Source organism: Podarcis gaigeae, assembly GCF_964106915.1.
Source record: "Podarcis gaigeae genome assembly, chromosome: 6".
NCBI lineage: Eukaryota > Metazoa > Chordata > Lepidosauria > Squamata > Lacertidae > Podarcis > Podarcis gaigeae.
In genome coordinates this window covers 47,260,095-47,283,497 of record NC_139682.1, presented here as the reverse complement: position 1 = coordinate 47,283,497, position 23,403 = coordinate 47,260,095, and the positions used below count along the sequence as shown (strand labels likewise).

At 44.7% G+C, this 23,403-nt stretch overlaps 1 protein-coding gene across 3 annotated transcripts; it reads left to right on the top strand.

The window, feature by feature from the left end:
- Positions 1–1,179: 1,179 nt before the first annotated feature.
- LOC310847410 (uncharacterized protein) lies at positions 1,180–22,766 on the top strand. 3 transcript variants are annotated; one of them, XM_083745212.1, is made up of 17 exons: positions 1,180–1,845; positions 3,161–3,366; positions 4,841–4,949; positions 5,266–5,327; positions 6,692–6,768; positions 7,162–7,258; positions 9,297–9,372; positions 9,760–9,787; positions 12,386–12,526; positions 13,642–13,773; positions 14,552–14,699; positions 16,141–16,190; positions 17,717–17,767; positions 19,918–20,021; positions 20,130–20,234; positions 21,497–21,619; positions 22,527–22,766. In XM_083745212.1, the coding sequence occupies exons 3-17, from the start codon at positions 4,924–4,926 to the stop codon at positions 22,684–22,686; spliced, it is 1,380 nt and encodes a 459-aa protein (XP_083601338.1). In that variant the 5' UTR covers positions 1,180–1,845; positions 3,161–3,366; positions 4,841–4,923; the 3' UTR covers positions 22,687–22,766. The 3 variants fall into 3 exon arrangements, with proteins under 3 accessions (XP_083601338.1, XP_083601340.1, XP_083601339.1); XM_083745213.1 differs by lacking the exons at positions 1,180–1,845; positions 3,161–3,366; positions 4,841–4,949 and adding an exon at positions 3,470–4,795; XM_083745214.1 differs by lacking the exons at positions 1,180–1,845; positions 3,161–3,366; positions 21,497–21,619 and having other exon boundaries at positions 3,462–4,949.
- Positions 22,767–23,403: the final 637 nt, after the last annotated feature.

Genomic DNA, 23,403 nt, shown 5'->3' with positions numbered 1-23,403 from the left:
AATAAATTTGGGGAGCTGTGCCAATAGGGAAGGTGCAGAATCTGGAGAAACATCCTATTTCTTATTTGAGGAATGTAAAAACTCCGCATGTTCCATGTGTGCTTGCTTTGCAGGCATAAAAGTGAGTAAGATGCAGAAGTTTCCGAGCGACCCAGCAGGCCTGTTTGCTGAGCTTCAGCAGGGCACCTTCACATCTGATTTGACATGGTCTTGAGCGTGTGACATTAAGGAGCCGGTGAAGCTCCTTTCTGGCCAGTCAAACAATCTCTGCTTATCCTTATGCACAGGCATCACTGTAGCTTAAGTCTGATCAAAAGCAACAAAGCTGCTTTGAGAATGGATGGGGGAGAGATGAGGTTAGTTGGCAAGAGCAGCTATGTTGTGGATTAGTTCAGTGCTGGAGGTGGAGGGGTGGAAATTAGCCAGAAAGCAAAGCTGCCCTTAGCCACTTGGTTGCCTGAGGAAACAGGAGTTGACGGGGTCAAAACTAGCTTGCTAGCTATGTAAAATGTGATGCTTGCAATTCAGTTTTTAGCAATTCTGTACTGAAAATAATTTAAAAATTTCTCTTAAAAATCTGCCCATTTAATTGGGCACATTTTAAACTGGTTTATCTTAACTGAATTGGTTAGTCAGTCAGCCACACACACGTTCTACGGTTACAGATAGGTAGCCGTGTTGGTCTGCCATAGTCAAAACAAAATAAAAAAAATCCTTCCAGTAGCACCTTAAAGACCAACTAAGTTAGTTCTTGGTATGAGCTTTCGTGTGCATGCACACTTCTTCAGATACACTGAAACAGAAGTCACCAGACCCTTCTTTGCGGCTCAATGTGGTGCCTTCCATAGTTCCAGTTACAGATAGGTAGCCGTGTTGGTCTGCCATAGTGAAAACAAAATAAAAAAATTCCTTCCAGTAGCACCTCACTATATAGAAGGGTCTGGTGACTTCTGTTTCAGTGTATCTGAAGAAGTGTGCATGCACACGAAAGCTCATACCAAGAACTAACTTAGTTGGTCTTTAAGGTGCTACTGGAAGGAATTTTTTTATTTTGTTCTACAGTTCAGTGATGGAATGTCGAATTCTGGATGCAACTTCTGTTGAGGCTTCATCATTACTTAGATAAACCCTGACTGGGCTTACCATGGACACAGCTGCAGTTTAAATGTCTTGAATTCTGCTGATGCAATTTCTGAAATGATACTCTTTCTGGAGGCAACAGTAGACTTCTGGGCCCTCCCAGTTAGGTTAGTATCTGAGAGATGCTTGTAGTTCTTGCACAATTTGTTCTCCAACTGCAGTATGGCATTGGGGCAGGATTTTGCAGAAATCCAGGGTTCCACTTAGCAGAATGAACAGGAGGGCCCCAAACAGCAGGGCTCGCTGACTGCATTTGGTAGTAAGTTTACTCAGGAGGGAACCACTCCCTTTCCAAGCTGAGACACTGGAACTGAGACAGTCTCCTTGTCAGTCTGTAAGCTGCTCTAACATATGGCTAGAAAGAGCTGAAACCATGACAAGCATGCAGTGTTTACAAGGCGGCAGCCATCCGGCTTATAAACAAGGGGCTTCTCCAGCGAGCAGCAGCAGCAGCAAAAGTGCATTCCAAAGACTGCAAGCTTGGCAAGAGGAAGTCTGCTTTGAAGGAGGAGAAGCACTGGAGCCTGGTCTTCCTTAGCGGGCGGTTTTGTTTAGGGGCAGACTGTCCCTGTCTCTGTCCAGCTTAGGCTCTTGCACTGCATTCATCAACGTAGGAGGAGCACCCTCTTCAAAGGGATTTCCTTCGGTGCTCATGCTCAGACTTTGCAGCTCAGCACTTGACAGTCCTTACATCCCTGTGTCCAGGTAGGTCCATTGTCCTTATATATTTGCTGCACAGGCGGGGGAACGAGCACAAAGGGGGAAAGGGTCAGAGGCCATTTCATGTCAGGGCTGCACACACTCAATCTGCCAGTGTCCCAGATCCCTTAATTTAACAGCAGAGCATGTGCTTAAGTGAGGTTTGAAATGAGATGTGGGAGAGAAGAAATTTTTAAAAAGCATTACTCTGTCGAAAGGGTATGATGCAGTATTAATGAAAATATCCTTGCCCAGCCTGGTGCTCTCTGGATGTTTTGACCAAAGCTGTCATTCCCCAGACAGTGTGGCTGCTTTCAGACACTTTAGTAGACCTGGATGTGACCTAGGAGGCCAGCTGAGTGAGCCCAGACACATCCAGCTGTCTGGATGAAGAGAAATTCCTAAACAAGAAAAACAATGGAGTGGATCAGGGTTGGGGAGAACCTGTGATGCTCCAGATGTTGCTGGAATCGAGTTCCCATTATCCCTGACCATTGCCATGTTGACTGAGGCTGATGGGAGTTGGACTCCAACATCACTGAGTGAGGGTGGGGGCAACAGATCTCTCTGTGTTATAGTTGTGGAAATGAGAAGAATGAATTTCCAAGGATAACTTTTGTCTAACTTGGATATCTTGACATCTTTTACCCTCTAAACCAGGGCTGGATGTCAAATATATGTTGCCCTGCTCTCATGCTTTATTTTCCTCCTATTTCTTATGTGCTCTAATGGTTTACATACCTCTCTCATTTTAATTATTGTGTTTATCTTATGTAGTATTGCTTTAAGTTGTACAACAAATTGGGGACCATGCAGTCGAATTATTGTAAATAATAAGCCTCTGCTCCCAGGTCTCCTGAAGTGTCAGCATGTAGCCCTTAAGAGTAGATTCCCATGGCCAAATCCAGCCAGTTTTGCAAAAGAAAAAGAAAAAAAGCACCTGTTTAGTTTGTGGAGAATAACAATATCAATGCAGCCTGTGTCCATCTGATTTAGAGGTGGGGAGCCGACACATTGAACATGTTTACTAGTATACAGGGAGATACCTGTTTTGAAGCAAACAATCTGATGGTGGAAATGACAAATATCTGACTTCCTACTTATCCCTTCTCTATTGTCTTATGAGTTTGGAAGCTTTAATGTTTGATGTGACTAAGGATCCTTAGATGGAAAAGAGCTAAAAGCGTTAAGTCAAGCAATCCCTTCCTGCTTACTGCTTTGGTCCTGGACTCCCGGCTCTGTGCCCTTGGCCTGGATTAGAGTTGCTTTCTGTGGGAAAAGCTTCGGAGTGGGAGCTCCCAATAGCACCTGTGTTTTGCAGGGATGATAAAGAGGCTGTGAGAAGAGATCCATCATAGTCAGGTGCTCTCAGGGGAGAAGAATGTCCCACTGGGCATGGCAGTGAAGGCGCTGGTGCAACAGCAGTGGCCGTGAAACCCCCTCCATCGCTTTCTCCCTCTCTCACCTTCCTGACAGCTGCTGCTTTAAAGCCAACTTGGGATCTCCAAAAGGAAGAAGGGCCCCAAGGTGAGATGAGGCAACAGCTCTCCCTCTTTGCACACATAGAATTGTTGTTAGAACAGTAGTCTCGAAAAGAGTAAAAACTGTTTGTAGTGACCCCGGAGACTGGCTCCAACCAAAAAATATTTCACAAAACGCTGAGGCATGTATATTTCATGAGTGTGTTTATATAGTGGATTAGTTGCAGTGCGTAATTGCTCTTATATGGCTGCTCTGTTGGTGAATGCATGGCTGAGAGAGGCTTTTATGAAACCCTGCTCTGTCTAGGCATTCAGCCCTGCTGGTTTCCATTACATATTAGTAGTACATCTTGGGGGGGGGGTACGTTTTTGACTGTATATGTCATCGGTACAGCTCTGATTATACATTCACTTTATTATCCCTACGGTCTGGGGGCAGGGAGAGGATTAAGATGCTATTTGGCTCTATTCCCTTGTATTTTATGAGCTATTAAAATATGCAGTTTTAAGGAAGTGTGAAATGAGAATAACAACGAACCTGTGAGGGTGGAATCCTCCTTTACGAACCAAGATAAAACTTCCACTTGCAGCCTTGTTGCCTCTCAACTGTGATATGTACTTATTGACCATCTCTATTGGACATTCTATTTTTCATCTTCCAGTCTCTGTCTTTTTTACCTAGGCATTCTTTCACATGTCTTCTGCGTTTATCTGTAAGGCCAGACTTTTCACAAAACCCTCAGAGCTTATAGGCTGTTGCAATGTTTCTCTCACATTTGCAAACCTCCCAAAGTGTGTGCAGCAGCTATTATGGTGAGCAGCTTAAAGCAGCCTTCCGTGTGATAGCAATTTTGTGTGTAGAAACCTTTAAAGCTTGTCTACACACCAGTGCTGAACTGAATTTGATTTACCTGACAGCTAGTCTTCAGTGTCTGCTACACTGAATACATGTGACCATCAGTGTACAGGTGCTACTAGATCTAATATTTGAGCAATTTACATTCCACCACTTGGAAGAGTATAGCAATCATATACACCTGCTTTTCATGGTCACGACTTGTCTTTCTGTGTACTTCCTTGTCTCTTCTAATGTGTTTCCTCACTTCTCCTGTTTACTGCAAAACTACATGTTAATGCACCCAACTAAACTGTTTGTTTTCCACCTGCTTTGCAGTATTTTGTTGTTGTTGGGTGGGTGGGACTTGCACAACTACAGATTTGCTGCCTGTCCATGAGACCAGAAAAGAAAACAATGGCTTTTATTTAGAACAACTCCTGGAGTGAGCGTTCTTCGGATGTACTTGAGACTGAAATATTAAGCCTCCCCAGCAGATGGCCTGCTTTCTCCATCCTGGAACAAATTTCCATACCTCCTGGATTACAGCAGATAGTTACTTAACAGTAGCAGCCTGGAGACTGCAAGGCCCATTTGTCAATGTAGTTGAAATGTGATGAACACAAAACCTTTGCCAGAGGTTTGTGACTCATAGCTTCCCCCCCCCCTGAAAATGCCTTTACAGGGAGCTTCTTTGTCCAGTTTACCAGGGAGGGAGAGGTCACAACAAGGACTCCGCAGTCTTGGCTGCCAGCCACCTGGTCCAGAATGGCGAGTGGAGCGGTGCTGCAGAGGTAAAGATGCTGAGTCCATGCCAGCCAGGATCCGTGGAGTAGGGGATGCTCAGAAGGGAGTGGGATGGTTGGGAAGCTGTGCCTGCAGCACATCAAGCCAGATCACACTGCAGAAGGTGACCCAGCACCATGAAACTTTGACACATTACTGGCAATTGCTCCCAGGGTCTCCCTTCTGGAGTAGCAAAACTCATAGGATCTTGAAAGCCTGTGGCGGGGTGGGCAGAGGGAAGAGTTACTTGCCTGCTTGGACTGCACCTTCCTCTCCATGCTGGTGAGGCTCTGTGGTCGTTAATCCAGCCTGTTTATCTTTCAGCAAAGAACCGCTGATGCAGCATCGGGCAGAGCTGGATGGAGGTAGGCTATCTTTGGATTCAGGTAAGGAAACAGAGAAAGCCTGGGGGTGGAAGGAGGAATCAATTTCCCTGGGTAGGAGGAGGCTCTCTCTCTCTCTCTCTCTCTCTTTCACAATGCCTGATGTGGTTTGTAAGCACTGCTCTAAATCTTGGAAGTTTCCAGGGTCTTCATTGCTGAGCAGCTGATTTAAAGGCTCACAACCCTACAGGATGGTGGGGTTAGCTGCACTTCTAGGAGGCAGCCCTCTGACAGCTGACCTCTTGCACAGACTACCTGCAAATAAATGCTTTCTTCTTGCATGGTTTAGGGGCTTGACTTTGAACAGCATCTCTGACGTCAGGTACTGGTTCAGTGCTCCATGAGCACCTCAGGCTCCTATTGACCAGGTGAGAAGACTATGCAAACTCACTCTCACAGAACAGCATCCGGCTCTGGGTGCCACAATTTAAGGAGGATATTGATAAGCTGGAATGTGTGCAGAGAGGGGCAACCAAGATGATCAAGGGTCTGGAAACCAAGCCTTATGAGGAACGGTTGAAGGAGCTGGGTATGTTTAGCCTGGAAAAGAGACTGAGACGAGATATGATAGCCATCTTCGAATATCTAAAAGGGCTTTCACATGGAAGATGGAGCAAGCTTGTTTTCTCCTGCTCCAGAACCAATGGCTTCAAGTTACATGAAAAGAGTAAGAGCTGTTTGACTGTGGAACAGACTCCCTTGGAAAGTGGAGGACTGTCCTTCCTTGGAGGCTTTTAAGCAGTGGTTGGATGGCTATCTGTCATGGATGCTTTAGTTGAGGTTCCTGCATTGCAGGGGGTTGGACTAGATGACCCTTGGGGGTAGGCTTCCAACTCAGTAATTCTATGATTCTAGGCCCCAGTTTCTGTTCTCTTTCTCCCATCCCAACTACAATGGAGCCACCACTCCCTGGTCTTAGATTTTGGATCACATGTCTAGTGTGCATTGACATTAAACAGGCATGGTCCTTCCTTCCTTCCTTCCTTCCTTCCTGAGACTGTGTACACACTATACTTTTCAACCACATTTGAAGCGCTTTCTTTCCTGAAAAGAATTCTGAGCACTGCAATTTACCCCTCACAGAGTCACAATTCCCAGCAACCCTTAACAAACCACAGTGGCCAGAATTTGGGGAGTGGGGCGTTATTTTGAATGTGCTTTAAAGGTATAGTGTCCTTGGGAGCCGCTAGCTATCTTGTTCCACCCTTGTTGTTCAAGGGACAGGGAGGTGTACGTTGATGCCTCTGATTCTGTTGCTAGCTTCTGGTTTGGAGTTGACTGGGAAATATTCCATGCTGACTTCGCTGACCCAGCACATTAGAAGCTGAGATGAGTACAAGTCTGACCTTTTGCCCTCCATTCTCTAGGAACAATGGCCAGTTCAGAAGGTGAATCAGAAAGGGTGATGGATGAGAGAAGGCATAGCTCTGATAGCACAAACAAGGTGAGCAGCACTAAGGGGACCATTTCACTTTTAGTTGACTTATTCTTAACAGGAAGTTCCCAAGAAGTGTCCATCTTAGGTGCTGATCAGCTCCAGAACTGCTTAGTTTCATACATAGCACTATGGGGGTGGGGTCCCCCTTCTCATAATCCATTTACCAGCTGGAACCTGCCTTGTTCCACCCTAGCAAGTCTTTCCCCTAAAAGGATGTTCCAGCGTGCTCTACATGGAAGGAGACATTTTCTTCTGCCTCTGCTCCTCACTACTGTGTGAGCTTAGCATCACCGGGGTTCCTACCTGTGTCACTCCTTCCCCTTCTAGGAGAGCCTAGTCCATCACCGCAGGGCTGTGTGTCCTCCTCTACACCTGTCTGCTGCTCTTTTTCCTTTGCAGTGTTGTGCTAGGAAACTCCAAGAACAGGCATGCAAGGAGAGCACGAGGGGCAGGGAACCAGCGGTGCACTTTGAAGATAGTGGTGAGAGTGATGAAGGTTGGTGAGTGAGACTTTGCCATGGCTTTCCTCATTTGCCCTTCTCCTCTGGGAGTGTCCCCTTCCCTTCTTTTAATGTTATTTATTTACATTTTCTAGACTCTCCCATCCACTTCCTTTTCTGCCATTCACTCTCTTTTGTTTTGCTTCAAATAATTTTTATTTGATTTTACAATTATAAAAATATAATACACATCCATAGTTAAAAGATTCCTCTGAATTTCTGGACTTCCCACCTTCCTCTCCATGGGTTCAGTTGTTAATTTTTTTTCTACTGCATCTTTTTCAGTAATCTCTATTTTTTAATAACTCCATTATCTCCATAGTACCCGGTTACATTACAAGTGCTATTGCAATCCTGCTAATGTTTTCATCTGTTTACAGTGGTTTCCAAGATAATTTTTCCCCCATTCCTTATTAAAGTTTTGGTCTTCTTGGTTCCTGAGCTTCCAGTTAATTTTGCCATTTCTGCATAATCCAACAATTTAATTTACCATTTTTCTCTGGCAGGGACTTTATCTTCTTTCCTGTTTTGCTTCTCCCTTTTCTTCTCTCTTTCTCTCCTTTTGTTTCTACTTGATTTATTTATTTATTACATTTATGTACCGCTTTTCCTCCAGAGAGCTCAAGGTGGCATACGTAGTTCTCCCTGCCCCCTCCATTTTATCATCACAACAACCCTGTGAGGTAGGTCAGGCTGAGAGACTGTGACTGGCCCAAGATCACCCACTGAGCTTCATGGCCAAGTAGGACAAGGGTCTCCCAGGTCCTAGTCTGACACTGTAACCACTATGACACACTGCCTCTCAGTTCTGTTTCTGTCTCCATCCATAAAAGATCAACACATTCCTTTCTAAGCCCCAAGGAGATTACCTGGAGGAGCGTTTCTTCCGGTGTAGGTCACCAGGAACTCCCCTTGGTGTCTTCCGCACAGGTCTTGTCCTGCCCTTCCTAGCTGCCCTGGTGAAACTGTTCCTCCCTCCCTTGTCTTTCTTCACCCTCAGCTGCTCGCCTTCTTAAACTTCATTGTTTGGTGTTTCCTGCTGAAAGTGACAGGCTGTAAGCAGCTAGAGCCTACCTTTGTTTTGCGTTGAATCCAGGGTTATGAGACAATGTACACTGTTTTGCAAAGGTTAGCATATTTTGCTTGACTTCCAGGTTCAGGTGGCCCTTTCCATCATTTCCCCTATATTCTTCCCTTATTTTTTGTTTAAAACTGAGCAATAATAATCTGTATTTTGGAACTGCATCATTTTTTAAAAAGTGTACTTGCTGCTCTCCCTCCTAATTTTCTTGTGACAAAAATCCTGTACGGTAGGCTAGACTATGAGAGGTAATGATTGGCGCAAGTTAGCCCAGGGAACTCTATAACTAAGCAGGGATTTGAACCCTGGTCTCCCGGGTCCTAGTTTCCCCACTGTTTTATTTCCTGCTTTATTTTAGCTATGTCATTCTGTTTGCTTGTTTCATGGCTGAAGAGCAACAGATGGATGGTTTGCCTCTATCCTGAGTGGGAAAAATCTACATTGCAACTGGTCTTGATCTAGGCTAGAAAGATCTTGACTATAAAGGCCTGGCAGTAGCTGATATCTTGTAAATCTAGTGTGTGGGTGACCTGTAAATCAAGTGCTTTTGACCAACCTCCAACTCAGGGGTCAGAAAACATTTTCAGTAGGGGGCCGGTCCACTGTCCCTCAGACCTTGTGGGGGGCCGGACTATATTTTGGAAAAATAATAATGAATGAATTGCTATGGCCCACAAAACACCCAGAGATGCATTTTAAATAAAAGGACACATTCTACTCATGGAAAAACGTGCTGATTCCTGGACCATCCACGGGCCGGATTAAGAAGGCGATTGGGTCGGATCCGGCCCCCAGGCCTTAGTTTGCCTACCCATGCTCCAATTATTAGCTTGCCATAGCTTGGTGTTTTCTACTCAGATACAGAATGATGTCATGGAGCTCCCATAGTGCCTTGACTTTCCTTGTCTGGCTCTGGTTTGGCTCTGTTTCAAGGCTGGTCTTTCTTTACCTAGACCCAGATCCCTCTGAAGATGCACTGACTACCTCCGCGATGGAACTTTCTGTGCTGCAAAGGCTGGGCCTGCATAGGTAGGAACCTTCCACGTATCTGTTTCTTGTGAGCAGGGAGGGCTGTATGAAGCATGGCACCTATTCTAAGAAGGCGGCACGAACATGATCTTGCAGTCAGACGGAAGCAAACTGCTGCATTTGGGATCATGTCGACCCACGTAGACAGTCTCGCAGGAGATTGTGAAGCCATGGGGAATCCTACCATATTATTTCCTGGCCGGTTCCCTTGTATACCTTGGGCTAATATTGGCACTGCAATCCCTTTGCCCTTCTTCTTGAACAGAAGTACCGGTATTCCCATCTAGATCTCTTTGCTCAGAGTTTTTGCAGATAAGAGGATCAAGAATGCAACATGTTGTGGATGTCATGAAATCTCTTATGGCTCTGCTTTCTCTTCCTTTGCAGGGTAGCTTTGACAGAGCAGGATGTGGAGGTGAGTTGAGTGCTGTTGTCTCCACTTGGCTTGGATGTCTAGTATCACTTTTGTGTGCCACTTTGAATGAAATATTCTGAGGCTTAGCGAGACCATCGTCAGAACAGCAAATGATCATAGCAACCAGCTTCAGTCTCGCAGTTAATTTGGGGGCCTTGCTTCCCAGCTGGTAGGCAGTGGCCCTGACCCCTATGATGCTCTGACTATTCAGTCCATCAGGTTGTTATTGTTCGTAGCCCATGGCCATAACAATATTAAACCGCAAAACAAACAAACAGGACAATCCGAGCATGAGATAAAACATCCATGAACTGCAAATTGTCAAAACTTAAAGTTTACCCAAATAATTTAGCTTTCAAAATTCCCTTGGCAATTTACACTGTTTTAAATAGCTAAACTATACACAACAAATTTGTCTACGTTGGTCAGCAGCCTTCTAATTTTGAAATCATTTCATTTACCTTCTTAACAATTCTGGAATGAACAGAGAAATCTGTTGGAACCAAGCTGATGGACTATGCCAAAATGGGAAAAAATGGGAAGCTCAGAAATCAAGAAGACAAGAACTTTAAAAAAGAATGGGGAAAGTTCATAATTTATTTACGAGACCATTGTTAGCAGGTTAAAACATTAGGAGGATTTTAAACACCCTTGTAAAGTAATGGAAAGTATGGATAATTTGGAAGGATAAAAATTTGGATAAGTGTTGATATGCAGTTGTAAATATCACCATCAGGACCCATGGAAGAGATGGGGAGAAGTCAGGAGATTCAGAGTAATTTTGATAGTTAGATCTTGAATTGTTTTTTGTTGTATGTTTACATTTTTAAAAAATCAAACTAATATAGAATAAAACCACAACAATAACAAATCTGCTGGTAGGTGAGGGTGTGTGTGCAGTTCCACCCATCCTTGGGTGAGAGTCTTGGTGGAGCACAGCAAGCTGGTTGAGAGCCAGATTGCTTGGAGGAACAGTCCATCTGTGTGACTGATGGGTGGCTGTTTGTATTGTTATTTACATTGTTCTGTCCATGAATGGCTTCATTGTCTTCTTGGTTTTTCCTATTCATTTTTGTTGAGTGGAAGGAGTGACTGGTGTTAGCGGTTGGTGACTGAATGGGTGACATTAGAGTGTTTGGGTGGATGATGTGTTTGTGTGTATTGGTGGGAGCAAAATGAGACAAGTGATACTGAATGAGTAATAGGTATTTGTGATTTGTGCAGATGTCAGGTAGAATTTGAGTCTCACATGTAGTATTTTGCAAGTCAGGGTGTGCCTTGGTGAGAGGCAAGCTGGAGACGGAAGGGATCCCTGACTCTAAAGATGTTTTTAAATGTCATTGGTTTTAGTGATTTTATTGTTTTATTGCATTGCATTGCATTGCAGTTTTGCCGTTTCATTGTTTGTTATATATGTCATATTTATTGTTTTGTAAATCACTTAGAGACTGATTTCAGTATTAAGTGGTATACAAATATTATATAATGCACAATGTTTCCAGTATGGCTGATGCTCTGACTAACCACCTGCTGCCCTTGGCGGGGAACATCCCCGCACTCATCTAAAGTTGTCCATGGAGCAAGTGTTAAGTTGATCAGCAGCTCATTGCACACAGTTGGTAAATCTCTACATTCATAACTGCTGATCATTCCCAATCCATTTGCAGCACATTCCAAGGGCCTTGCTAGAAAGTATAGCATGGGAAAATGCACTGTTCCCAATATGTAGTCAAGTCACATTTTCCCAATAGTTAAATCACAAATTATTATTGCTGGGAGGGTGCAATACTTTCTTCAGCTATCAGGGCGTGTCTTGAACAATTAGGACTTTGAGATGTGCCTGGGAGATGGATTCGCAAGACTCCACAGGCACCTGCTTGATGGTCATGATGACGCCAATAACAATGGGCCTCCCAAAGTCTTACTATCTCCTCCCAGTGCCCAGCCTGAATATGTAGACATTAGACTAGAAACAACCGAAGTTGACTGACCAGTCTTCAGGCACAGCCTTGAAGTGCTTCTTATCAGTTTAACTCACACACAGAGATGTATACACAACTGGCAACCTGATTTGCCCTTCTTCCCCCCCCCCCCACGACTGGCTGTTGAGGTGAAATTGAGCCAGTGTGGTGTAGTGGTTAAGAGCGGTAGTCTCGTAATCTGGTGAACCAAGTTTGCGTCTCTGCTTCTCCATAGTCACCCTTCTCTGAAGTCTCTCAGCCCCACTCACCTCACAGAGTGTTTGTTGTGGGGGAGGAAGGGAAAGGAGAATGTTAGCCGCTTTGAGACTCCTTCGGGTAGTGATAAACCGGGATATCAAATCCAAACTCTTCTTCTCTTCAAGAGCCTGAAAACTTCAGGAATACATTTGCATAAAATTATTAAAATATTTAAGCAAAATATAGATGCTTGTTTCTAGAACTGGCCTTCCTTTTCTCACAAGCCAGGCCATAAACATTTCCCCTAAAATGCTTTTGTTTTTGCAAAGGTGCTGGTGAGTTTCCTTTCCTTTTTTTTCTTTTTAAACCTATGCTTGCATTTGAATGCTGGTTCCTGAGAGTCGTTTGCTGTGTTTTGACCTGCCCCCTTTCTTGGCAGGCAGCTTTTGCACACTTGGCTCTTGCCTTCCGCTGTGATGTGTTCACGCTGAGGCGGCGAGTGCAGGTGGAAGAGCGAGCGAGGAACACAGCTGAGGAGAATATTCAGCATGAGCTTGGGGATTGCCGGGCGATGCTGCAGGTCAGTGAAGCCATGTCCCAAGAACCCTTGGCCATTTGGACCATTCGTTTGCTGCATTCCTCTTAAAGCATTGTGACTAAATTTGGCATGAAGGTTCCTGAGATTTTGGTGTTTTGATGCAGTTGGGTGCCATTTTGAATCAAGATGGTGGGCTGAACCTTTCAAAGCCACACTGATTATTTTGGTTTCTTAGAATTCTCAAGCAGTGCCAGGTATGAGGCTGCTAGTCTGTTGCAAGGTACAAACAGGATCACTGTTTGCTATAAGCACTTTAGGGGATGTGGTGCTTTTTGTTGCTTGTGTCGTGCTGTCTTGCATCTATACAGTACACAGGACATAGTCCAGTGAGTGGTGCTGTCTTCTCCCCTTTACTGATTCTCATGGTCACCATATACCTCTTTTCTCAACATTTTTAAGTGGGTGTCCCTCACCATCATTTTTGCACCCCATTTAGTGTGTCATTTTAAAATTATGTTGCTTGCACTATTCCACCATGGTGCAATTGCAGAAATCTGAAAACTGCAGTTATTTCCGAATATGGTTGGGTGACAGCTGTTGGTAAGCAGCCTAAGTTAATTGCACTTAGTTTCTATTTAAATAAATGAGACTTAAATAAATTAACTTGATCCCATGGAATTTTGATTGTGCCTAATTTCAACTATCTTCATTTTGATCCAGCTGTTCACAGAATATCATAGATATTCACAGAATATGCGGTCCTGTTGGAGGAAAAGTGGGAGGTGATTTTGACGATTCCCCCTGAAGACCTCATGGCTACCTCTCCACACTATTTCAGAGGTCCCACAATCCTCCAGAGCCATTTTTTCCTCTGGGGGAGGGCAACAACAGAGAGGAGGAATCAGCAAAAACCACCTCCCTCTGCTTCCTTCAGCTGGAGTACCCTGTAAACAGAGTTCTACTCATGGGAACTGTGGATCCATGCAATTGTCTAAACCAAACCTGATTAAACTGCTGGTGAATATGTCTAATGTGTAAGTAATGATCCATTGCTTGGGATTGCCTTTTTATGAAGGTCTGGTGAAGAACCTCAGTTAGGAGTTAGGCTGATAGTCCAGTTAATCCAATATTTTCCATCTTGTGTTTTATCTCTCCAGAAGCTGGATCAGGCCTGCCTGGACCCCAGGCACAAGGAATTGGTAGAACATTTGCAAAGCACTCTTGCCGTCCTAGAAGGAGCAATTGAACGGGCAACGGGCGCAGCGGAGAAATTAGGAGCTGTCCATCAGGTCAATTACCAGGCTAGGTGGTGAACATAAGGCAAATGACTGTGGGCTCTTCTACAAGTGTGTCTTTTTGCCAGTGTAGAACTTAAATTCACGCTATCGGTTGTTTTAAAGATTTGCCATAGGCATGAGGAATCCCATTTAGCCCTAGAGTCAATTTCCCTTCTAGCCAACCTTCTTGGGGGCCACATGCCACAGCAAAAGTGGGCAGAACAATTGCTATAAATTTTACCTTTGTACAGCAGGCTAATTTTTGCAAACACTTGCACCCCCCCCCCCACAACCCTTCATCCAGACAAGTAAGAGGTGTTTGCAGAGTCCAAGGACACATTCCAGCCAGGCAAAAACGCCCAAGGATAGTGGAAAGCAGGGCTCATGAGGGATGTGACTAAGGAGGGAGTCTGGCCTGTGGAGAATTCTGAGGGCCAGATTGCGTTTGGCGTCTGGGCCTGAGTTCCGCCAACTTACTGTATCGAGATCTTGAAGCTCTTTTATTAAAAGGACTCTTGTTGTTTTCTTTCGAGAGCTGATACAGCACAATGGCAAAGAGAATGTGCTCTGGAGGACCAGGAATTCCTCAGTTTAATCTGCTATTAACTCTATAGGTTATTAAATCTATAGGCAATCCACCACCTCCATGGCCAATCTGCCATACAGAAATAAGTAAACATGCAGCAATATCTCCAGGCCCCTTCCCAAGAGGACTGTGCTGGCTTTTGGTCTCTGAGCTACCTTGCCCCACTGCTTTGCTTTAAACCACCCCTTGCCCTCTCTCCCACAGGAGGCCCGCATGAGCCGGGCTGCAGAGGTGATGGTGCAGCACGTCGAGAACCTGAAAAGGCACCACCTGAGAGAGCACACGGAGCTGGAGGAGATGAAGAGGCTCATTCAGCAGAACTCGCGTAACCGGCAGCTGGCAGAAAACAGGGGTGAGGTGGGGCCCGCTTTTGTGCAAAGAGTGGCTGTGCGGTGCCTTGAGATGAAAACATAATGTGAACAAATGCTGATGTGTGGACAGAAGGGGCACTAGCGAGAATAAGAAGACACCAGGCGCTGGAGTCAGTTCTCAGGAGCAAGTTGCATGGGGCTTTTTTGGGTGCTGAAATGGATTATAGATAACAGCACACTGGTGAAAAGCCAACACTTGCAGTGCATCAGTTCAGTTGAACTGCAAATACATGAGAGGTGATTCTAGATAAACAAAGCCAGCTCTTTGCTACTGCTGCCACTCTCCTCATAACCCCAACAGAGTCCTTCCCTGGCAACTTGCATCACATGTACCAGCGAAGCCCTTGAAGCTTTGTTCAGCTGCCAGCAGAAGAAGCTGCCTTATACTGAATCAAACCATTGGTCCATCCAGCTCAGTATTCTCTACACCCCAGGGTTTCAGGTCAAGGTTTCTTCCAGCCCGCTCTGCAGATGCCAGGGATTGCACCTCAGACCGTCTGCATGCAGGTGCTCCTATCCTATAGGGAAAATATGGTTGAGAAGACTTCATACTTGACTGATATACTTTTTTTTTTTTTACTAAGACCCTCTCCCCAAAAGATCTACCAACCAGTACTTGGAGCAAAAGCCATATACAGTGGTACCTCTGGTTGTGAACGGGATTCATTCCAGAGACCCGTTCGCAACATGAAAAGAACGCAACCCGCAGTGGCACGTCTGTGCATGTGCGGGTTGTGATTTGCCACTTCTGCGCATGTACGTGATATCATTTTGCGCTTCTGCACATGTGCGAGCGGAAAACCCCGGAAGTAACCCTTTCCGGTACTTCCGGGTTGCCATGGGACATAACCTAAAAGAACGTAACATGAAGCGGACATAACATGAGGTATGACTGTAGTTAGAATTAATGAACAGGGTGCCTTTGTGTACATTATGAGCCTAGGAATTTGTTTTCAGTACCTCACAGTCCTGTCAAACAAAGTACCGGTATTTTCCTAGTTGCCCTTTCTGTACTTCAGCAGTCTAATTTACGATGGGCTTTTTGTTGTTGTTGTTCGAAATATTTTCCATTATATTATGAAATCATAAATTATCCATATTATCCACAAATTGTCCAAGTTATTGCAGATTATCTGCAAGTTGCTACTAAATTCCAATCTACCTTCTGCTCAGGTGTGCTCTAGAGCATAAAGCAGTTCAAGGCAGATGCAGTGATTGCCTTTATGAACATGGGAGGCCTTCCCATAGTCAGGCCATTGGTCCATTGACCTCAGTGTTGTCTACACTGACCAGCAGCATCTCTCCATGGTTTCAAACTGGAGACTTCCCCAGCCCTACCTGGAGATCCCAAGGGCGGAACCTGGGACAAAGCGTGTGCCGTACCACTGAGCTACAGCCCTTCCCCTGTTTTTGTCTCCCTAGACGATAGTGAGCAGAGACTGAAGCATCCTCCATTGCGAATGTTCCAGCAGGTAAAGTGACAGGGTGGAGGTGGGGGGACTGTGTGCATCTCCTCCTATGTTTCATGGAGCACAGGACCTGTGCTGCTGCTGCTGCTTTCCCTGAGATCATGCCAGAAGGCAAATGGGTCACTTTGGCCCTTCAAATATTGTTCAGTTCCATGAATAGCCCCTTTTACAAATGAGCTCTTGAGCAGAGGTCTACCTGCCCTAACCATTGTTGTTGTTTAGTCGTTTAGTCGTGTCCGACTCTTCGTGACCCCATGGACCAGAGAACGCCAGGCACCTCTGTCCTCCACTGCCTCCCGCAGTTTGGTCAAACTCATGCTGGTAACCTCGAAAACACTATCCAACCATCTCGTCCTCTGCCGTCCCCTTCTCCTTGTGCCCTCCATCTTTCCCAACATCAGGGTCTTCTCCAGGGAGTCTTCTCTTCTCATGAGGTGGCCAAAGTACTGGAGCCTCAGCTTCACGATCTGTCCTTCCAGTGAGCACTCAGGGCTGATTTCCTTCAGAATGGAGAGGTTGGATCTTCTTGCAGTCCATGGGACTCTCAAGAGTCTCCTCCAGCACCATAATTCAAAAGCATCAATTCTTCGGCGATCAGCCTTCTTTATGGTCCAGCTCTCACTTCCATACATCACTACTGGGGAAACCATAGCTTTAACTATACGAACCTTTGTTGGCAAGGTGATGTCTCTACTTCTCAAGATGCTGTCTAGGCCTGTCATTGCCCTTCTCCCAAGAAGCAGGCGTCTTTTAATTTCGTGGCTGCTTTCACCATCTGCAGTGATCATTGAGCCCAAGAAAGTAAAATCTCTCACTACCTCCATTTCTTCCCCTTCTATTTGCCAGGAGGTGATGGGACCAGTGGCCATGATCTTCGTTTTTTTGATGTTGAGCTTCAGACCATATTTTGCGCTCTCCTCTTTCACCCTCATTAAAAGGTTCTTTAATTCTTCCTCACTTTCTGCCATCAAGGTTGTGTCATCTGCATATCTGAGGTTGTTGATATTTCTTCCGGCAATCTTAATTCCGGCTAGGGATTCATCCAGCCCAGCCTTTCGCATGATGAATTCTGCATATAAGTTAAATAAGCAGGGAGACAAAATACAGCCTTGCCCTAACCATACTAGCTAGATTTTTTGGGGGGGGGGTGTATATGCTAAAGGGACATCCAGTGGATGGGGGAGAAATCCATTCAAAACCAAAAGGCTTTGCAGTACAGGTGACCCAATATGTTAGTTATTTTAATGATACTACATGTTAATAACATAAAATGTAACAGAATCAAATGTTTTTAAATGCCTGCTGCTTGTTTCAGTTTCCTTGCACTCATTGACTTAATGCAGCAAAATTGGCTTCCTTGTTCCTGAGCAACTGGGTATAATATTACCTGCAGACTTTCCCGTATATTCCATAACCCAACATACCACAAGTCTCTTTAATGAAAGCTGAACATTCAGGGAATATGCATTCTTCGCAAGCCTCCCTGTAACTACTGCTCTGCTAACTAGGATTGTTCTTCTATGTCCCAGGGATCAGCTCGTCGTAGAGTCAGCATTGCAGTGATTCCCAGACAGCTGATGGTAAGGAAGCTCTCCCTCTATGATGAGCTTTTTGCAATGAAGGATATGCCTGATCTTCATTGCTTGCTGGTTTGCAATGCACCAAAACACAGTGACGTCCCACATTCCAACTGAACTGCCCGTTATGCATTGCACACATGTGTCTAATTCCACCTGGGCACATTCTGGAGTTCCTCCATGAGTTTATTCAAATCTAAGTTGAGATCATTTTTGTATTGCCTGAAGCTGGAAAAGCAAGCTTTTACTAAGCCATGTTTATTAAAGCTTACCAGTATTGAAGGCTGTGTAATTCCTAAGTGCCATTGCAATGCATGATGGGAAATGAATCTGTTCATTCCCAGTCTGTTCCAATTCCCAGCATGCACCTTTAGGCCTGAAAGTGACCTGAAAACTTGTTGGTAGTGATGATCTGGTAAATGTGTTCTTATTATCAATTTGTTGTTTTACATTGATATGCGTCAATCCCATTCATTTTGTGGACATTGTTTCCACAGCACCACATTCAAGACCAGCCTTGGGTTGCTCCAAGACGGGCAAGTTTATTGAACATGTGTCCTGATTTGCTTGCACAATATCTGCAAGAAAGTTATATGGCGCTGCCATCAAGTGGTAGTTATCCCACAGTTCCAGTGCTTTTCCCTGTCACTTTTCTTACTGCAAAGTTTTTGTTTTAGCACAAGAGCTCTGTATTGCAATGTGCCCACTTTCACGGGGGTGAGTTATGAAGGTGTTTTTTATTCCATGAAAGACATATGCTGGCATCCACTTGAATGGGTGAGAGGTCAGTGCAAAAGTGCTGACAGTCTGGAAGCGAACTTAGTTATAAGGATTCCAAGTTCTGTTCCAGATGCAATATATGCTATTCTAACAAGCCTGGGGCAACAGGACACTGTGCAGGAGTGGTGCCTTCTCTCCTGTTGCTGCAATTTTGCCTATTCTCCTTATCCACTGGCTGTGAAGCTGAACTGGAAGGCCTTCTTTACATTATCTTCTTCAGGATTAAGCAAAACTGGTATACACAAAGGAACTAGCGTCAACAAAAGGGACTGGCTGGCAAAAATGAGAGAGAAGTAACTGCACATCATGCTTTTGTCTGCTTTCAGTGTCCATGTGAATTCACATGACTCACTTTTATCTGACTCTTTGCTTCATGCGGCTTTTTGTTTTCATTAAAGTTAACAATCACTGGCAAAAGTGCTTTGTGCCAGCCTCTGAGGCTTCTAGTGAGCTACAAATTCCTAGCAGCACTGTTAACCACAGGGAATCAGCAGCCATGAGTCATCCCCACACCCTCCTCCTCAGATCCTGGGATTCAGAATGCCACATTTGGAATTCCCTTTAGTTACTCAAGTTTTCAGGCTTTGAGGGCTAGGAGACTCCCGACTGCCAGTATTTTGCGGGAGGGATTTTGAGTGCAAACTGGGAAATTATAGTTTCCACAATTAAAGTGGATCAAAGTGCTCTCACTCTAGTGTGGTAAATCCAGTTATAATTTTGCAGTTAGGAACGTGATGAGGAAATTAACTGTAAAGTGTGGAGTGAATAAATAATGAACAGGAAGATGTGTAAACACCCTGCAAGAAAATCAGGATGGATGCTCATTGTTTTATAGCCACCCTGCAAACAAATCAGAGCAAATGCTCAATAAATATTGGATAGAATTTAATCCCTGTGTAAGCTTTGTGCAAGAGACCAGGGTTCAAATCCCTGCTGAACTTAACAGGTGAACTTGGGCCAGTCACAACCTCTCTGTCTAACCTACCTCACAGGGTTGTTGTGAGGGTAAAATTGGGGTGTGGGGTGTGTAAGAACCATGTACACCACCAGGAGCTCCTTGCAGGAATGGTGGGATGTAAGGAAATAAAAATTCCAAAAAATAAAATAAATAAGTTAAGCTCTTAGTTAAGCTCTGGAAAAGCTCTTGGTACTACCAAATCAAAGCTGTAGTTCTCAGAATAGTGCAGTTACAAACGGCTCACGCTCCATTATTCTTTTGATCCAGTTTTTGATGCTTGTTCTGTTTGAATTTTGTTACTTTCCTCCAAAGAACCCCCCCCCTTCTAGTCCCCAGAAGAGATGATGCAAGTGGCTCAAGGCTTCCCAGCCTCTCTTCATCTTTTGATCACAATCTTCCTTGATTCTTATTGCAGCACTTTCACAGCCCTGAAAATGAGCAGAGCTCTGAGGGGGAAGCAATTAAGTCAACAACAGTGGAGGAGGAGGAGGAGGTGGAGGAGGAGGAAAACCCAGACAGGTAGGGATGGGTTGGTGCAAGAGGCAAAGCTTGATTCAAGTGTGCGGAATAGCCTTGCTTGGTCCTTGGCATGTCCAGTGTGGTAATCTTATAATTTCCTTCCCACAGACAACCCCACAGTCTCCAGGAAGACTCTGCTGACAATTACTTTCTCCTGCATGCAGCATCTCCCAGCTTCTCCCAGCAGAGCATGGCAGGGACAACCAGAATCGAGTATGATGTATTATTATTATTATTTATTAATTTTGTGTAACACTTTTCATCTGAAGATCACAACATAAAAATGCAAAATGTGAACACAAAATATGTAATAAAACAAGTATAGTGGACGCTCGGGTAGCGAACGTGATCCGTGCGGGATGCATGTTTGCAACCCACAGCGTTCGCAACCCGCAGTGGCGACTCTGCGCATGTGCGGGTTGCGATTTGGCGCTTCTGCACATGCACAAAGTGCAATTTAGCTCTTCTGCGCATGCGCGACCCCCAAAACCTGGAAGTAGCCCGTTCCGGTACTTCTGGGTTTCGGCGGGTCCGTAACCCGAAAAAATGCAACCAGAAGCGTCTATAACCCAAGGTATGACTGTACAAAACCAAACCAATAACGCCCACTCCAACAAACACATTTAAAAGGCAATAGGATGCCTGGTTGTAGACAGATGTTTTCACCTAGTGCCTAAAGATATGTAATGAAGACACTAGGCAAGCCTCTCTGGGGAGTGCATTCTACAAACAGGGAGCCACTGCAGAAAAGGCCCATTCTTGTGTTGCTGCCCTCTGGGCTTCTCGTGGAGGAGGCGCATGAAAAAGGGCCTCACATGTTGTAGACAGAAGCCACTACACAGAAGGGAAAGCAGTGTGATCTCTGCCTCCTGGAGGGAGAATCTGGCCTCTTTAAACGAGAGCAGACATCTGAGTGATGAAGACATCAAACTATGAACTGAGACCCAGGGTTTGTTTCCCAGATAATATGTTTTGGCTATGCACTGTGCAGCAGGCATTTTGCTGCAAGTGGATTGCTGGTTTCTGCAGCAGACAGGCCCATGTTTTAAAATACACACACCTGGGAGCTCCCAGCACATGTACACAGGTGCTGTGAGGCTGCCACTTGTCAGTCACACTCCACTTTATTTGATGAGAGAAACACCGGTATGCCTGGGTATTGCCATGTAAAGTGAAGCTGTTCTTTGTGCCAGGGGACATGCCAATTAGTCTATCTCTGTATCAGGGCCCATCTCCAAAATGGCTCTCGGTCTTCTTTAATCACCTCCTTGGGAGGACAAATATATTTTAGGCTGAGTCAATCTGCTGTTGCAAAGATGGGAGCCCAAAGAAGCTCCTTGAGTGATAGATAGACTCCATTTCTCTGAAGTTTCATCCAGCATTACTAGAAATGTACTCCATTGCTAGCTGAGCTGTGAGCCTCTTTTTCTGGGGTTAGTTGACCACTGCAGGATGCACACTGTCTTTCTTCTCAGGAGGGAGCCAGAACTTCGGTGCAGAAGCAACATCAGTAAGACTGTAGAGGAAGAACTCAAAGAGGAATCAGGCATTGAGGAACTAGATGAAGAATGTGAGGAACTGAGGGGAGAGACGCTTCTGTAAGTGAACAATGCTTTCTATGCTTGCCATCCATAGGATTGTTCTAGCCCTTCTCCACATGGGAAGTTTTCTTTGCAGTCTGAACAGAACTTTCTGTAATCCACAGCTTTGGTTGCCATATCTCAAAAAAGAAAAAGGATATTGTAGAGCTAGGAAATGTGTTCTATTGAATTTGGGGTGTTCTGTTGAAACAGATTGGCCAGAGATTTGGAGCGAGACAAAGGGACATACTCTTCCTCACATCACAAAATTAGTTTATGGAATTTGTTGCCACTGGATGTGGTCATGGCCCCTCTCTTAGGTGGGTTTAAAAGGGGGGGGGGTTGAGACAAATTCATAGGTGAGAAAGTCTATTAGTGGCTACTAGTCATGAGGAGAAGATTCAGAAGCAGCATTGCCACCAAATGCCAGCTGCTGGGAGTAATCTCAGGAATGGGCTTCTGTCTTCATGTGCTGTTTGTGGACTTCACTGAGGTATTTGGGTTGGCTACTGTGGGGAAACAGGATTCTAGTTTGGGTGGATCTAGCAGGCCTGTTCTGCTGTATTTTCATTTCTGGGAATTCAGCATTCTGTGAGGAACTATTTTTGTAAAAGAAATGTAAAATGTTTAGCCTTTATGACCATGGAATTGATAAACGACATGAAATAATACAAAAATGTGTGTAAATGTGCACATTCAGTATAGATTGCACAATTCAGCTGTTTCAGGAGGGATGTATAAATTTGTGTTTGTACATTTTACATAATTTAGTGTTTCCTTAGTGTTGTTAAAAGTACTCTCATTCTTATGAAGGCTACAAATAATGGAAGCCGGAGCTTACTGGGCCTAGCTTATGGCAGGGCATCAGACTGATAGTTGACTGACTGCACCAGGTGATTATTTTCTCTTTTTTTTTTCCTGGCAGGTGCAAAGGATCTAAAATGGAGCTTTGCAGAGCCTGGTTCTCCATGCCCACCTACTATTGGGTTTTGTTGTGGCTGTTTTTTCTGGGGGTTGCTTGCCTCATTCTGATCAGGATCCTGGAGCTGCAGAAACAATACCCATTTACAACCTCTGATTCTTAAAGTCACATAAGGAGCAGAATAACCATGCCAGGACTTTGCACCATCAAAATCCTGGACAGTTTACTTCTGAAAAATAAAAATAGAAAGGAGGCCCTGTTTCATGTGTGACCAGTGAACACTGCCTGGGATGTGGTTCTAACAGGCTGGCTGGTGCGAAAAGAGCTGGAGAGGTCTGCAGGCGGGACTTCATCTGAATCCGAGAGGTGATTTTAGCTGCTACTACTCCATTGGTGTCCTCAGCATAAGCCCAACAAGCCTAACAGTTGTCTAATAGAGATAATGCTTGCAACTCTTCAGAGAACTCCAGCTAAGACATTTCTTCTATCTTTGGAGGTTGAATATCCTTCAGAGTCCCTGTGAAGTGGCAGGTATATTAGAACATTAGGTTTGTATAGCGTTGTTCACACTGAGGTTCACCAGAGAGCAGTTTGGGACTATAGGGCTCAGACCACCTTTGTATCTTGCTACTTCATTTTAGCACTGCTCAGTTGAAATTGAATCTCATATTTACGGCCCGGCATGTGAGTAACCCTAAGCCAAGCCATAGCTAAATATGAATGAGAAGTTGTGCAGGTGCACCATTAGAAAATTGCTTCACTCAGGGCTGCTGACAGCGGGGTATTGGGGGTATGCATGTACCAGCAGGAACCACAGATTTTTAATTTTCACTTTTTAAAAAACATGACTTTGGCCCTCAACAGACAGCACCATTGCTCA

Coding starts and splice junctions, on each gene's coding strand:
- LOC310847410 (XM_083745212.1), top strand. CDS start 4,924: ATGGCGAGTGGAGCGGTGCTGCAGAG. Junction 16,191..17,716: donor CATTGCGAATGTTCCAGCAG/GTAAAGTGACAG, acceptor TCTATGTCCCAG/GGATCAGCTCGTCGTAGAGT. Junction 21,620..22,526: donor CTGAGGGGAGAGACGCTTCT/GTAAGTGAACAA, acceptor TTTTCCTGGCAG/GTGCAAAGGATCTAAAATGG.